This window comes from Scyliorhinus torazame, chromosome 16 (genome assembly GCF_047496885.1).
Source record: "Scyliorhinus torazame isolate Kashiwa2021f chromosome 16, sScyTor2.1, whole genome shotgun sequence".
Classification (NCBI taxonomy): Eukaryota; Metazoa; Chordata; class Chondrichthyes; order Carcharhiniformes; family Scyliorhinidae; genus Scyliorhinus; species Scyliorhinus torazame.
This window is the reverse complement of record NC_092722.1, coordinates 63,210,998-63,225,513: the sequence shown is the minus strand read 5'-3', so window position 1 is coordinate 63,225,513 and position 14,516 is coordinate 63,210,998. Positions and strand designations below refer to the sequence as shown.

At 44.3% G+C, this 14,516-nt stretch overlaps 1 protein-coding gene across 2 annotated transcripts in view; it reads left to right on the top strand.

The window, feature by feature from the left end:
- The window catches only part of LOC140392850 (ephrin type-A receptor 8-like), a 504,074-nt gene that overhangs the window by 469,550 nt on the left and 20,008 nt on the right, over positions 1-14,516 (top strand). For both annotated transcript variants that reach the window (XM_072478582.1, XM_072478581.1), the window contains exons 13-14: positions 1,866-2,056; positions 9,055-9,210. In XM_072478582.1, the coding sequence (XP_072334683.1) occupies positions 1,866-2,056; positions 9,055-9,210 (347 nt within the window). The remainder of the gene's footprint in view (positions 1-1,865; positions 2,057-9,054; positions 9,211-14,516) is intronic.

Sequence of the window (14,516 nt, the reverse complement as noted above, 5' to 3'; positions counted from 1 at the left end):
TAACCCTTCATTTCCCCCCCCGCCATTTTTCCTAGGACTGCTGGGACATAGATGCCCCGGTGTGGGCGCGGGAGATCCTTCGGGGAGTAGGAGGTATAAGTAGTGTAATGTGAGAGTACCCTTAAGAAATGGGTGTTTAAGAAATGTACCTTTAAGAAATGGGTGTTTATCAGTGATGTCAGAGTGTGGGTGGAGCTGGGCTGTCTGTCAGCTTTTTACTTTCGTTTGAGGCTGTTTGCTGCAGGGTGTGTTTTAGTTTCGTTTTCAGAGCTGGATAGCTGCAGTCACAGCCAGAAGGGGTATTAGTCTCTCTCTCTGTAATCTAAAGAATGGAAATCGATCCTTTGGCGATTTAAAACTAATAACTGCTCTCAGTAGTGACATTAACCTGATGTGCTTCTTTTTAAAGGTATTTTTTAAAGTCTTCTGGATGTTAAAAGGACAGCTTAGAGGATTACTTAGTATTGTATTCTTTGGGTGTTGTATTTGAATTAATGGTTGCTAAGATGTTCACTGTATGCTTTAAAAAAGGTGAACTTGGGTTCATAGAATAAACATTTTGTTTTGCTTTAAAAAATACTTTTCCATTTCTGCTGTACCACACCTGTAGAGTGGGCCGTGTGTTCCACATACCACAATCTAGTAAAAGTTGTGGGTCAGGTGAACTACAAGATACACTTTGGGGGTCTCTAAACCCTGGCCCATAACAATAGTAAGGAGAATATTTTGGAACTCCTCTGCAGTCATCGCTTCCGAGTGGTCGCTTGCCTGAGATTTACAGATGTGAAGGGAATTAAGGGATATGAGGATAATAATAATAAGGGAATCAGGGGCTATGGGGAGAAGGCAGGAGAATGGGGATGAGAAAAATATCAGCCATGATTTATGGCAGAGCAGACTCGATGGGCCGAGAGGCCTAATTCTACTCCGATGTCTTATGGTCTTCATACAGGATGGTAGAGCTGAAGTAGAATATCAGCCGTGATCTTTGCGAATGATGGAGCAGGTTTAAGGAGCCAAACCCGGCACCTGTTTCTTATGTACTCCAGAAGCCCCAACCTATCGTACTGTTGGCTATGGCCTCTGCTGCAGCGTTCCCCACCTGACAGGGAGCCAGGCCTGTCTGAAACCTTGAAACCTGTCAATCAGGCTGATGTTTCAATGAAAATCCTATTCGAAAAACACCACACACGCCATACAGTCAAATCTCTATGGCATTTCCAGATACCCTTCCTGCTGCTTGGAAATCCAGTAAACATCAAGGTTTCAGAGTCAACCATATAATACAGATTTGAATCACGCATTAATCTGGATGGTGAAAGACTTTATATTAAAGATTAATAAATGCCGGAGGTCTAATTCTAGGTTCTCTTGACTTTCGTAAATCTCTGGCGTTTTCTCTCATCGTGTAATTTTTTTTTCCTTTATTCGTTCATGAGAAAAGGTGTCGCTGGCTGTGCCCGCATTTATTGCGCAGCCCTGAGACCAGTTAAGAGTCAACCACACTATTATGGGGTCTGGAGTCACATGTAGGCCAGAACAGGTAAGGATGACAAATTTCTTTCCCTAAAGGGCATTAGTGAACCAGATGGATTTTTACGACAATCGGCAAAGGTGTCCTGGTTATTATTCGACTTTTTTTACTTCCAGATTTTTATTGAATTTGAATTCCACCATCTGCCCTGGTGGGATTCGAACCCGGGTCCACAGAGCATTACCCTGGTTCTCTGGTTATTAGACAATGCCATGACGCCACTGCCTCCCCTGATATGGTCTACTGTATGGAATTAATATGGAACAGCTACTGGATGAGGTACTTCCCTTCCTGAATTACAGGTTGGTAATATTCACATTTTCTGTTGCAGGTAATTAAATCTGTGGAGGAGGGATATCGTCTTCCAGCTCCCATGGGCTGCCCAGCCGCCCTACACCAGCTAATGTTGGACTGTTGGCAGAAAGATCGCAATGAAAGACCCAAGTTCTTCCAGATCGTCAGCGTATTGGACAAGCTCATTAGGAATCCGATTGCCCTCAAGACTCTTGATAGCACAAGCAGGTGAGAAATCAGCATCGATTTTCACGGGGAGAGGCTGCTGCCTTCGAAAAGACTTTGAAGGAGGCGTTGGCTGTTTTACACTGCTCACAGTTTTCATTTCTACTGAGTTCTGTCAGGAGCAACATAAAATGAGCTGTTGACTTTGCTTTATCCATTTCACGCCAGCGCACATTGTCATGATCTACCCCATTACTTTTAACATCTTTTCTGCTCTTTGTGCCATTATCCTACTTGTTCTGAATTATTGAAAGACACTGGTTCAGTTAAAGTAGTGCATAACAGGACTGATCATGTCTTCACTTATTGCAGTAATGGTAAAGGCATGCAAGGCTCAAGGACTCTTCGTTATAATAATATGTCTAAATGTTGGCGATTCATGGAATATTTAGACGAGCCTGATAATGGAAAAAAGATGGGCAGCGGAGTGATTAACTACGGTGCATGCTGCAGAAAAGCTAATGTAGCAATCCGTCAGCTGGTACAGCTGCAGAACATGTCTGTCTTCAATCAAGGTTGAGGTGAAGTTGTACAAACAGTGTGCTCATTTATTTCCATACATAGAACCAATCTCTGTGTGCATATATCATGAACCCACTAGAGATATGAGCCGCACATTGTGCTTTTTACTGGTACCACGTGTGTGCTTCATCAATTGTTTCAAAGACATCAAAACCGTTTGATTTAGGCCTTGGGTCACTGTCTGTGCGGAGTCTGCACGTTCTCCCCGTGTCTGCGTGGGTTTCCTCCGGGTGCTCCGGTTTCCTCCCACAGTCCAAAGATGTGCAGGTTAGGTGGATTGACCATGTTAAATTGCCCTTAGTGCCCAGGGTGTTAGCTGAGGTTATGGGGTTACAGAGATAGGAGTGAGGAGTGCGCCTCGGCGGGATGCTCTTTCAGAGGGTCAGTGCAGACCCGATGACCTAATGGCCCATCTGCACGGTAGGAATTCTATGATTCTTTGTTTAAGAAGGGCACGAGAGGCGGGATTCTCTCAGCCCGGGGCCGGGCCGGAGAGTCGCCGCGACCGGCGCGAATCGTGCCACGACCCCATGCCAGGATGTGATTCTCCGCTCTGCGATTCTCAGCCCGGGATGGGCCGAGCGGCCGTAACAAAAGACCCGAGTCCCGCCGGCGCCATTCTAACCTGGTCTTACCCGGCGGGACCTCGGCGTGGAAGGGTCCGGGGGTGGCTTGTGGGGGGGGTCTGACCCCAGGGGGGATCTCCGCTGTGACCTGGCCCGTGATCGTAGCCTGCCAATTGGCGGGCCGGCCTATCGGGCTGGGGGCCTCCTTTCTTCCACGCTGGCCACTTAGCCGTACGCATGTTGCGTCGGGGAAGGCGCGGAGAAGGGAGCCACTGTGCATGCGCGCACCGGTGCCATTGCGCATGCGCGGACCTCGCGGCGCCCAGTTGACACCGGGATCAGCAGCTGGAGCGGCGTGGATCGCACCAGTGCTGTGCTGGCCCCCTGTAGGGGCCAGAATTGCTTATCCTGAGGCCATGTTGACGCCGCCCGGGAAACGCAACGGCGTTTCCGAAGGCGTCAGCACTTAGCCTCAGGATCGGAGAATCCCACCCGACGAGTGCAAAAACGGTATATACACTACCCGGTAAATCTCTACCAGGTTCTTTTTCTGGTTGGTGCCTTACTGGCCGACCTTTTGTACAATGATGCATAGAATGCCCACGCCCCTCAGCAGGGGAGCTCATACTCCGTGAAGGCCACGGGGAAGATAATCGATCCCACACCGTGAGTCCCATGTGGGATATTACACTACGGTTCTATAGTGCGCCAACCAATGCAACTTCACCTAATAATACAGAATAACAAATATTTTAGAATTCAGCACATTATGTATTTGTTTAACTCGAAGAATGGTCTCCCGTGCACCAACCTTGCTGCAACCTTTGGGCATTCTACCTCCCCATGCAGCTTTCTGTGTTCTTCAATGCTGACTGGTTGGACAAGTATGTCTCCCTTTGCCGTGGGCTCACAGGCAAAGAGGAGGATTAATGCCAGACAAACCTCACCCAGCGCTCAGAATTGGTGGAAGCTCTACTGATCAGTGACAGAAACGGATTGCTTATTGCTGACAGCCTTCAGGGACACTATATCGAGGCCTAACTCTCTTGCATTCTAACCACTCTTTTAAAATATGCATTGCTTTGAAACACAATCCTGAATCGTACCTTTGGCTATTAAGTCTGCACAAAATAAAAATCAGAAAAAATCCCGGCGAGTTACCACCCTGACAGTAATATCATTAATGTCCTTCCTCCTAAACTGACTTACATCAAATATTAACCAGCAGTAACTGAGCATAAAGCATTAAAGTGGCTTTTCTCCTGAATGATCCATTCTCTCTCTCCTGTGGAATTGCTTCTTTTTCCATCCGCTATAAATAGAGACGGTTTAGCAATTGACAGAGCGAGAGTGAATACAGACAGTTTTTATATACTGATGTATTTGGTGAAGTAAGATGTCCCGCTTGCTCCAATACGTGTTAATATTTTATTTTTGCGTTTCTCATTTGCTACCTCAGCGTGTTTCCAGAGGGGGGTCTGCATTCAATGGAAGAAAGAATTAGGACAATTACCTCACCTGGGGGGCAATAGGGAAAATCTGCTCTCTCGCCAATAATCATCCAAGGCTACACCATTGTAGTCACTTATGTGAGCTTCCATTTCATCAAAACCATTCTTTCTGTCGATAGGATAGGTAGGGCGAGAGTATTTTGTTTCATCCCTGAGATTTCATCTGCTCTGAATGAGAGCTGTGCCCAATTCTATCCTTAAGATGATGGAATATAGCTCCACTCATCACTAGCGCCACCAGCAGTCACACAATTGACTCCATTGCCAGGTCAGTTGATGTACAACAAAATCCTCTTCCATTTATGGGGCACATTTCAGACCAGTCTGTGTCATTGATTAGCTTTGGAAACGGGCAGGTAGATACCAGGTACAAAGCAGGTTGCGGAAGGGAGACAGAAAGAACAGTCAAGGAAAGGACAAGACAAGAAAGCAGGTCAGAATGGTTTGGGACGAGAATTCCAGAGGTGATGACTGAAAGATTTGCCTCTGTTGGACAGCAGCAGGAGCCGGCACATTAACCAGGAGTCACAGGCAAATCGGGAACGGGGTACGGTGAAACGAAACTGTGGAGGGTTTTGAGGTTGATGATGAACAGATTTAAGTAGCTTTTTGAGATACAAAAACCGAGTTCGTGCCAGACCTTGTTTAAAGGCAGGAAGACAGCATGGTGGTTAGCACTGCTGCCTTACGTCGCCAGGGACGCTGGTTCAATTTTGGGTGACTGTCTTTGTGGAATTTGCACATTCTCCCCGTGTCTACGTGGGTTTACTTTGGGTGCTCTGGTTTCCTCCCACATCCATAGATGTGCAGATTAGGTGGATTAGCTATGATCAATTGCCCCTTAGTGTCCAAAGGTTAAGTTGAGTGACAGGGATAGGGCAGGGGAATCCAGGTACAGTGCTCTTTCAGAGGGTCGGTGCAGGCAAGAAGGGCCAAAAGGCCTCCTTCTGCACAGTAGGAATTCTATGTTCTATTCTATGTTCTAATTATTCTCCAGGCCTTGATAATAGAAGGGAGCACTATAACATATCCCAATATGGTCTAAAATATTAGACAGTTGTGAATTACCAAGCAACTAAATAAAAATGAAAAAAATATATACACACATACATGCATATAAATTCGGACAACAAGTGAATATTCACAATGTTGGAGAAGTGTATTTGCTGAGAGGTGGTGAATGTCTGCATCATTGGGTTTCAAGAAGGAACTAAAGAGGTTCTTGACAACAAATGGGAATACTGTGGACTGGATCGGTCTTCCCCGCCTAAAACAACATTACGAACCCCAGAGGTGAGATGATGAGTCTCTTTGAACAATGTGAGTTGTTTTGAGCTGAAATATCCTGTCTGAAAGAGCAGTGGATGCAGATTGAATGGTGGTGTTCCAAATAGGAATCGGATAAATAGCTGGAAGGGGAAAAATGGCAGCATTAAAGAAAAGGAGCAGAGGATTAACGCTAATTGGATAGCTCATTTAAAGAACCAGCAAGAGACACAAGTGGCTGTAAGATTATATGATTGTTACGTTATTTTTTTTAATGGTAGAAATTAATTAATGGAAGAGAAAATAATAAGATTGAAAATGAAATGCTAACCATTTTCACGAAGAGTACCGGCACGATTTAACTATATGGGACCAAAGTCACGTGTTTCCTGGTACTTGCAGCGCCGGGAAACATAAAGCTATAAAACACGACTCATATTTGATAGGGGGCCTCAGTAGGAAATGTCGCCCCGCTTTGTACGCTAAGGAGCTTCGCTCGCAGGATCTGCTCAGTGCAGCAGGAAATTGGTATGCCATTATTAAATGGCATCCCAATCCCCCAGGCCCCCTGAGACCTCTGATCCCCCAAGCCCCAGTTCATTATGGGACTGGCATCAGTTGCTTTGGGATGACATTGAACAAAACAAAAAGAGGATTGTTGTGATTTGCGGGGGGTATGTTATTGCAGCCCCAGCCAGCTTCAGTGTTTCTTCAATCTAATTTTTTTTTTTAATTTTAGAATACCCAATTCATTTTTCCAATTAAGGGGCAATTTAGTGTGGCCAATCCATCTAGCTTGCACATCTTTGGGTTGTGGGGGCGAAACCCACGCAAACACGGGGAGAATGTGCAAACTCCACGCAAACAGTGACCCAGGGCCGGGATCGAACCTGGGACCTCAGCGCTGTGAGGAAGCAGTGCTAACCCACTGCGCCACCGTGCAGTCCCCAATATAATTAAAGAATGCGATCAACTGCTTCAACTGAGATCAAATCACATGTGGGTTTCCTCCAGGTGCTCGTTCCCTCCCACAGACCAAAGATGTGCAGGTTTGGTGGATTGGCCATGCAAAATTGCCCCTTAGTGTACAAAAGATTAGGTGGGGTTACGGGGATAGGGTGTGGGCCTGGGTAGTGTGCTCTTTCAGCGGGTCGTTGCAGACCCTATGGGCTGAATGGCCTCCTTCTGCACTGTAGGGATTCTATGACTCCATGAACGTGGGAGCCAAATCTGAAACTTCTGGACTTATAAGAGCTACTGTCCTTCAATAAAATGTCATGGCCAGTTGAGGAGGGTTTAACTGACTCCCCTCTGGTCAACCTCCGCAGTCAGAACAAAGATTTTAATCTGTTTTTCACGAGGATATGCCTTTTCCAAATAAGAATTTATTTAACTCTTTAAGCAGTGAGCAATAAGGAGCCAATCAAACACGGTTTTCTTCAGTTAAAGAAAGAACACATTTATTAATCACTAAACCCAAGGAAAAATAATAAAAATGCGACGTCATGCACACAGGCGTAAGAAACACAGGACGTTCAAGTCTAATAAAAACAGATTCAAAAAATATACAGTTAAGTGTCCTTTACTTGTCCTTGAGGTGTAGACTGATAAACGTTGCTGTCAATTTGGGTCAGCTGGTTTCTTCAATGCGGCCAAATGTAGAAACTGTTGCAATTATTACAAGATGTCAATTCGCTGGTAGGTTTCTGATAGCTGACTTCTTGAATCAGGTGACATATTTTTTCTAAAAGAGAGAGAGGGAGAGAGTGCTGCTTTTCAGTCTGTTGCCCCTTCTGAATCTCTCTTGACACTCCCTGTGTCATGTGTAATCCTTCTGCAGTGGCTGTAGCCTGGCCTGTTATCTTTCACCGATTGTATAAGTCCAAGGTGTTTTTGGATGGGTTTGTTTGTGGCATCCATTGCTTCAATATCCAACACTCTTCATTTTAATAATTCTTCATGGGACACTAATGAGTTTCGATAGGTCTGAAGGTTTTTTCTGTCACTTTTACCTTAGAAGGTGGCCTTGCATTTTAAAGCAGTTTGCCCTTTCAACTCAAATTGCAATGCTTGAATTGCTATTCAACATTGGAACTTTCCAGAAGCCGACCAACTGGCAACATCAGATATCAGATGACTTGCCGCGGCCATCGTTAGTCAGTGACTTTTGTTGTGTTTAAAAAGTTCCTTTTTAAATGTTTGGTTAATCAGGAAGGTTTCAGATTTATCACTCATGTGGAAGTCATATCATCGTGACAAAAAAACACTCGTTGATAAAAGGGGTAGACATTGACACTGCAATTACTGAGCCATATCTCAACATACAAAGCATGAGATAAAGGGACACTGGCCATACCAGGAGTTAGTAATCTTGCTCAATGACTGTGAATGGAGATGTGCACTCATGGTAGTTGGCGGTGCGTGATATCTCTGTGCGAGAGAAGATATTTTATTCAAGCTATTTAAAAAGATCCCACCAGCACTAATCACAAATGAAATCTGTCATATCGGAACCAATACAGTTTGTTCTATCAACCAGATTAACAACACTAAAATGAATGATTCAGAGGAGAGATAACCCTCTGTTTTCCAGGAATGAAACAAAACGACAGAAGGGGGGATTATTAAGTAAGGATATTAAATGATATGGGAAAAGCAGGTAGGTAGTTCTGGGGTACAGAACAACCATGATCGAACTGAGAGGGCGAACAGGTTTGAATGGCCAAGTTCCTTTAACAGCGATTCCCCATTAACACTCGGGTATCATTCTGCAACTTCTCCAACACTGCGCTGGGGAGAAAATGATCTCGTTGACTTAATTTGTAATTTCTCCAGATTGATTTGGGTTTTTTTTTTTTTACCAGGTGCCTTTTAAATGGGATTAACTGCAAATTTGAAAAATTAAATGAACTTCTCTAGATAGCTGAGCGTGGAAGCTCCGGGGTGACTAAGGCGTGAATCAAAAGTGAATAATTAGGAGTTTGGGGCTCTCGGCATGGATGTGTCTCCAATTTTTCTCAGATGCTGCATTACAGGAGAATTCATCAACGTTATAATTTTAGCATTGAGCATTGTCTAATGAATGATGAGCCTCTCAGTATCAGCTTCATGTTACCACACACTCTTTATTTTGCAGGCTGAACAGTCCACTTTTAAACAGAAACATTCCCAGCTACACCTCCTTTGCCTCTGTGGATGAATGGCTGGATGTCATTAAAATGGGACGTTATAAAGACAATTTTGCAGCTGCAGGTTATTTATCGCTGGGTCTGGTAATGAGGATGAACATGGAGTAAGTACTGAGAAAGTGTGGATGGGAAAGTGCGGATGATTAATACAGTGAATTAATATGATGGATTTAAATGCCCATTTTGCAGTAAAATATATTGTAATTAAACTTTATTAAACTTCCATTTCTCCCGTGCCTGATAAATCACCCCTTGTGTTGGATTTTGTGTTTCGTGCAACTAGTTCCTTGATTTGGAAAAACATTTGTGTTAGACTTTTGCACTATTTCTTTCCTTGCATCACACTAGAGATCCCAAATGGAATGATTTAATAAAAAATATTTTTAAAATTTTAAGTACCCAATTATTTTTTTCCAATTAAGGGGCAATTTACCGTGGCCAATCCATCTACCCTGCACATCTTTGGGTTGTGGGGGTGAGTCCCATGCAGACATGGGGAGAATGTGCAAACTCCATATGGACAGTGACCTGGGACTGGGATCAAACCCGGGTCCTGGGTGCCGTGAGGCAGCAGTGCTAACCACTGCATCATCGTGCCGCCCTTAAATGGAGTGATATAAATCAATCATGTTGCTCGCTATGCCTGTTTCGAGCCGTGCTGTGTGTGACACGACAACTTGTAATCCTGTTCTTGGTTACACCACGATTGGAAAACACTCTAGGCCCAAAGCTTTGCAAAGAGAGAAGGGCTCCACACTTTAACCGGAATGGTGCTGGAGCCTCAATTCTGGAAATCCCAGCCCCGAACCTGGCACCCACCATTTTTGCTGGGCGTGAAGGGTTCAGGGACTGGGGATTGTGGAGTGCACACCGTGTTTCATGGAGGCAGAATGTCCCTGTGCCACTTCCTTCAAACATATGCAGTCCTTACAACTGGCATGTCGAAAACATGATGGCCAAAATGTTCCGTCCTCGTTTTGCGGGCTGACATTTTTCGGTGCTGTTGAAAACGGATGGAGCTTTGGCTGGAACGCCAAATTTTCCATTCTCATTCCAACAGGTTTGGCCACAGAAGAGACCAGAGAATCCCGCTCATTATTTGGGCTTTAGACATTTCATAAAAAGGTGTAAGGCTCTTAGAGTTATTTGGAGAAATAGGGTATCCTACCTGAGAGGTCCAGGTAGCCCTTTCTGAGAGGTACGGTGACCTTATCGATTTTTAGGAGGAGACGTGAATGTGCGTAAAAACCTAATAGGTTCAGTTGAACTGTCAAGTTATTTAAATCCCCAAGCTCTTTAAAATTTTGAACAAAATAACAACCAGTTGCGACTGATTGCAATCCCACTAGCTGTCTGCTCACATAAACCTGAGGCTTTTCATTGCAGAAGTGCTGATGCATGATTGATTACACAAACTATCATTACCACATTGTGGGTCAGTAAGTTCGCAGTTTTATTGACAGCTCCAAATGGCTATAAAGTCTTTGCTATAAGAGCTATGTTTATTTTTATTTTTATCAGGGATTGAGTCCTTGAAGGAATGTGAATGTATTGATATTCTATCACAGAATTGTTACAGCATCATTTGGCCTATTGATTCCGTCTGCGCTGTCTTTCCAAATGAACATGTCACTGAGTGTCATTCTCTTGCCTTCTCCCCATAACCCCTGCATTGTTTTCTTTTCAAATAATCATCTAACCCCTCTTGAATATCTTGATTGAATCTGCCATCACCAAACTGTCAGGCAATACCAGACCCTAACCGTTCACTGTGTGGAAGAATTTTTTCTCATATTGCTTCAGCTACTTTTACCAATTACCTTAAATCTGTGCCCTCTCATTTTCCATTCTTCTGTAACAGAACTAATTTCCCCCTATCTATTCTGTCCAGGGCCCTCATGACTTTGAAAATCTCTATCAAATCTCCTCTCAGCCTTCCTTTCTCCATGGAAAACAGTCCCAACCTCTTCAATCTAACTTCATAATTGAAGTTTCTAATTTCTGTAAATCTCTTCTGCACTCTCTCCAATGCTTTCATCACCCTCCTAAAATGTGGCACCCAGAACTGTACACAATATTCCAGCTGAGGTCGAACTAGTGGTTTATACATGTTCAACATCACCTCCTTGCTCTTGTACCCTATTACCCTATCAATCAATCCCAGAATACCAAATGCTTTATTACCTGCTCTCTCCATCTGTCCTGCCACTTTCAATGATCTATGCACACATACACCCAGAAATGTGAGTTTTTTTTAAAGTAGTGAAATCTGTAGAACTTTATTTTATTCCATCTCAGCATTGCTCCTGAGGTCTGCCCATGGTGAATACTGGATGAGTTGAAATGGAGACAGTAAGAGCAAAGTGTGATGAGTCAGGGCATCTATTGGCAAGGATTGGTACTGGGTTGGCATAGGGATTATAGAGGGCTATGGGGGTGAATGGAGAGTCATGGGTTGGTGTGAGCTGACATTAATTTGGCATGAGGGCTATAAATGCGGGGGGTGGGGGATGGTAGAGAGATGGGCATAGATTGATGTGAAGTTGTTACAACACTCTGGGCCAGTGTGCGGTCGATTCCAGCCCCACAGACCTGAGAGTCCCAAAACAAGTGAATTAACCAATAATTTGTATAATGTTTGCAGAATCATTGGTCCCTTAACTACTCAGTATGTTATAGCCACCAGGTTTGTAAGTTAAACACAGCAACTGTTTATTTATAACAGGAACAAAGTTAATCTATTATTCCCCTTTTCCGTCCCAACCTCGCCCCAAACACACACAAGATAGACATGCACAGTTGCAAAGAAATGAATAAATAACATGGATTAAGATGAAAAGAGAGAGATGACTGTCCTTGCTACTGGTGCTGAGGTTGCTGCAGTGGGCTGTCCTCCAGGGCACGCAGTCATTTAAGCCACCGGTTGGACTGTTAACAAGGATCCTCTGGCAGTTGCATTCACTCAGAACTCGCAGGCTGTAAACTTTCCTCTGGGGGAGTCACTTTAACTTTTATTACCCTGGACCTTCACTCAAAAGAACATCCTCAGGCCAGTTTGATTCTTAGGACTCTCAGTCTCAACTTCTCCCCAGCTTCAGCTTGCGGTTTCAACATAACTTGTTCCCAGGCTCAACAGAACGTCCCCCAGCTTTACTGAGGAAAAACAAAACATTAGGGAAGCAGCTTCCATGAGATTGTAGAAAGGCCTGTTAGCATTTCAGAGCAAAAAACCCAAAGAGTTCCCTCCAGTTCAGCCTTCAGGAATTAAACACTCACAGGCTGGATAGAGCGGAAAAGCCGGCTGGACCTATTCATCTGGAAATAGTTCCAGCTGAGGTGCTGGTGTCCTGCTGGATTTTTGAAACTGACACCAAGATCAAACCTTCCTAGCTCTGCAGAACATTCCAGAATGGCCAGCACCAAGCGGCATTGAGTCTCAGCTAAGGCTGGCAATTTAAAACAACTCACTGGCCGCCAGCCAAGTCCATCTAGTGGTGTCATCACTGATGTTAGATCAAACAGCACATCCTGCTGGAGCTTCATGTTTTTAAATTAAAGGTAAGCTGCTTGGTCTTAAAGGCATTACCCATCAATGGACAAAAAGTGACAATTGCAAACATGTTAACGGAAATTAAAAGGAGAACAGACGGGGATTAAACAGGGGGATCCTTAGAAAGTGTATAGGGGGCCATTGGGAGCGCAGGGGACATTAATCACAGAATCACAGAATCTTTACAGCACAGAAGAAGGCCATTCGACCCATCAAGTCTACACTGCCTCTCTGAAAGAGCATTCCACCTCATCCCACTCTCCTACCTTATCCTTTTAACCTTGCACAATCTTTCTTTTCAACTCCCTTTTGAATACCTCAATCAAACCTGCCTCCATCATCCTCTCAGGAATTTTGCTGTAGATGCCAACCACTCTCTGGGTGAAAAAGCTTTTCCTCCCCAGCATTTCGAATATACAAGAGGGAATTAGGCGATTATTTGAAAAGTTTCCTGAGATGGCAGGGGTTGGCTGGGTGGCACAAGGAGAGTGTATGAGAGCTGAAAACGAGGTGGATGTTTTTCTTTGTTCCATCGTTTGTAACTGGGACAAAGTTCTGGGATGCAGAGGTGGGGTCCTTTAGCTTGCCCACCCTGTCACTCGTCTACCCTTGTGCCTGTCTCTGCATTCCTTCCAGGGGCGGTGGGCCTGACTCTCGTTAACACCCATGCCCGCAGAACGTGGATCTGGGGCACGTCTTCCCGAGGAGAGTTTGTGGAGTCAGGAAAGTCCTTGAATCTGCGCTCCTGACTTGGGAGTGAAAATGTGGCTCCTGGAGTCCATGTTGTAAAGAAAACATGGAAAGGGTGCAAAAATGATGAACATGGGTCATACCAGTAATGCGGCGTTATACCTATTGGGAGCAGAAATACCTTTTTTCTTGAAAAGAAAAGGCTGAGGGGGTGACCTAATGGAAGTCTTTAAATCTATGAAAGGTTTTGCTAAAGTAGACACAGGAAGAATGCTTTCACTTGTGAGGGAGAGCCAAACTGGAGGCCATTAGCATGAGATCATCACCAAAATTCAAATAGTGAATTCAGAAGAAGCTTCTTAACCGTGACAGCAGTGAGAATGTGAAACTCGCTTCCACAGGGAGTGTATAAGGTGAATATTATGGATGCATTTTAGAGAAAACTAGAATTGTGTAAAGGAAGTAGTTAGATGAAGAACAATAGGAGGAGGCTAAAGTGGAGCAATAGCGGAATTGGTTGGTCCCAATGACCTGTTTCTGTCCTGTAAATACAACAACAACTATAAATAGAGCACTTTTAATCAAATGGCTCAAGGAAACTCATAGCAGCAAACAAATGATGACGCCAAGCCCCAAGAAGAGATGTTTGGGTGGATGACCAAAAGCATGGTCAAAGAGTTAGATTTTAAGAGGTACTGCAAAGGAGGAAAGAGTGACAGAGAATTGAAGAGGTGCAGGGAGGGATTATGTGCTTGGAGCCGGGATAGCTGAATGCATGACCACCAATGGTAAAGTTAATAAAATTCTGAATGCACAAGGAGCCTGAATTAAAGGAGCACAGATATCTTGAGGGGGAGTCTCCGTTAGGGAACGATAAAGCCATGGGGCAATTTGAAAACAATGGTGAGAATTTTAAAATCAAGATATTTCTTGATCTTGGTGCAGGTCAGTGACCACTGGGGTGTGTTTAATAATGAGAGCATTGGGTGTGTTTATGAAAAATGAGAACATTGGGGTACGTTAATGGGAGCATTGGGGTGAGCTTAATGGCAATAGGAGCTTTGGGGTGATTTTAGGGGGACTGGGAGCATTGGAGTGAGTTTAGTGGCAATGGGAGCAGAGGGGTGAGTTTAGGGGCAATGGGAGCCTTTGCGTGAGTTTAGGGGCAAT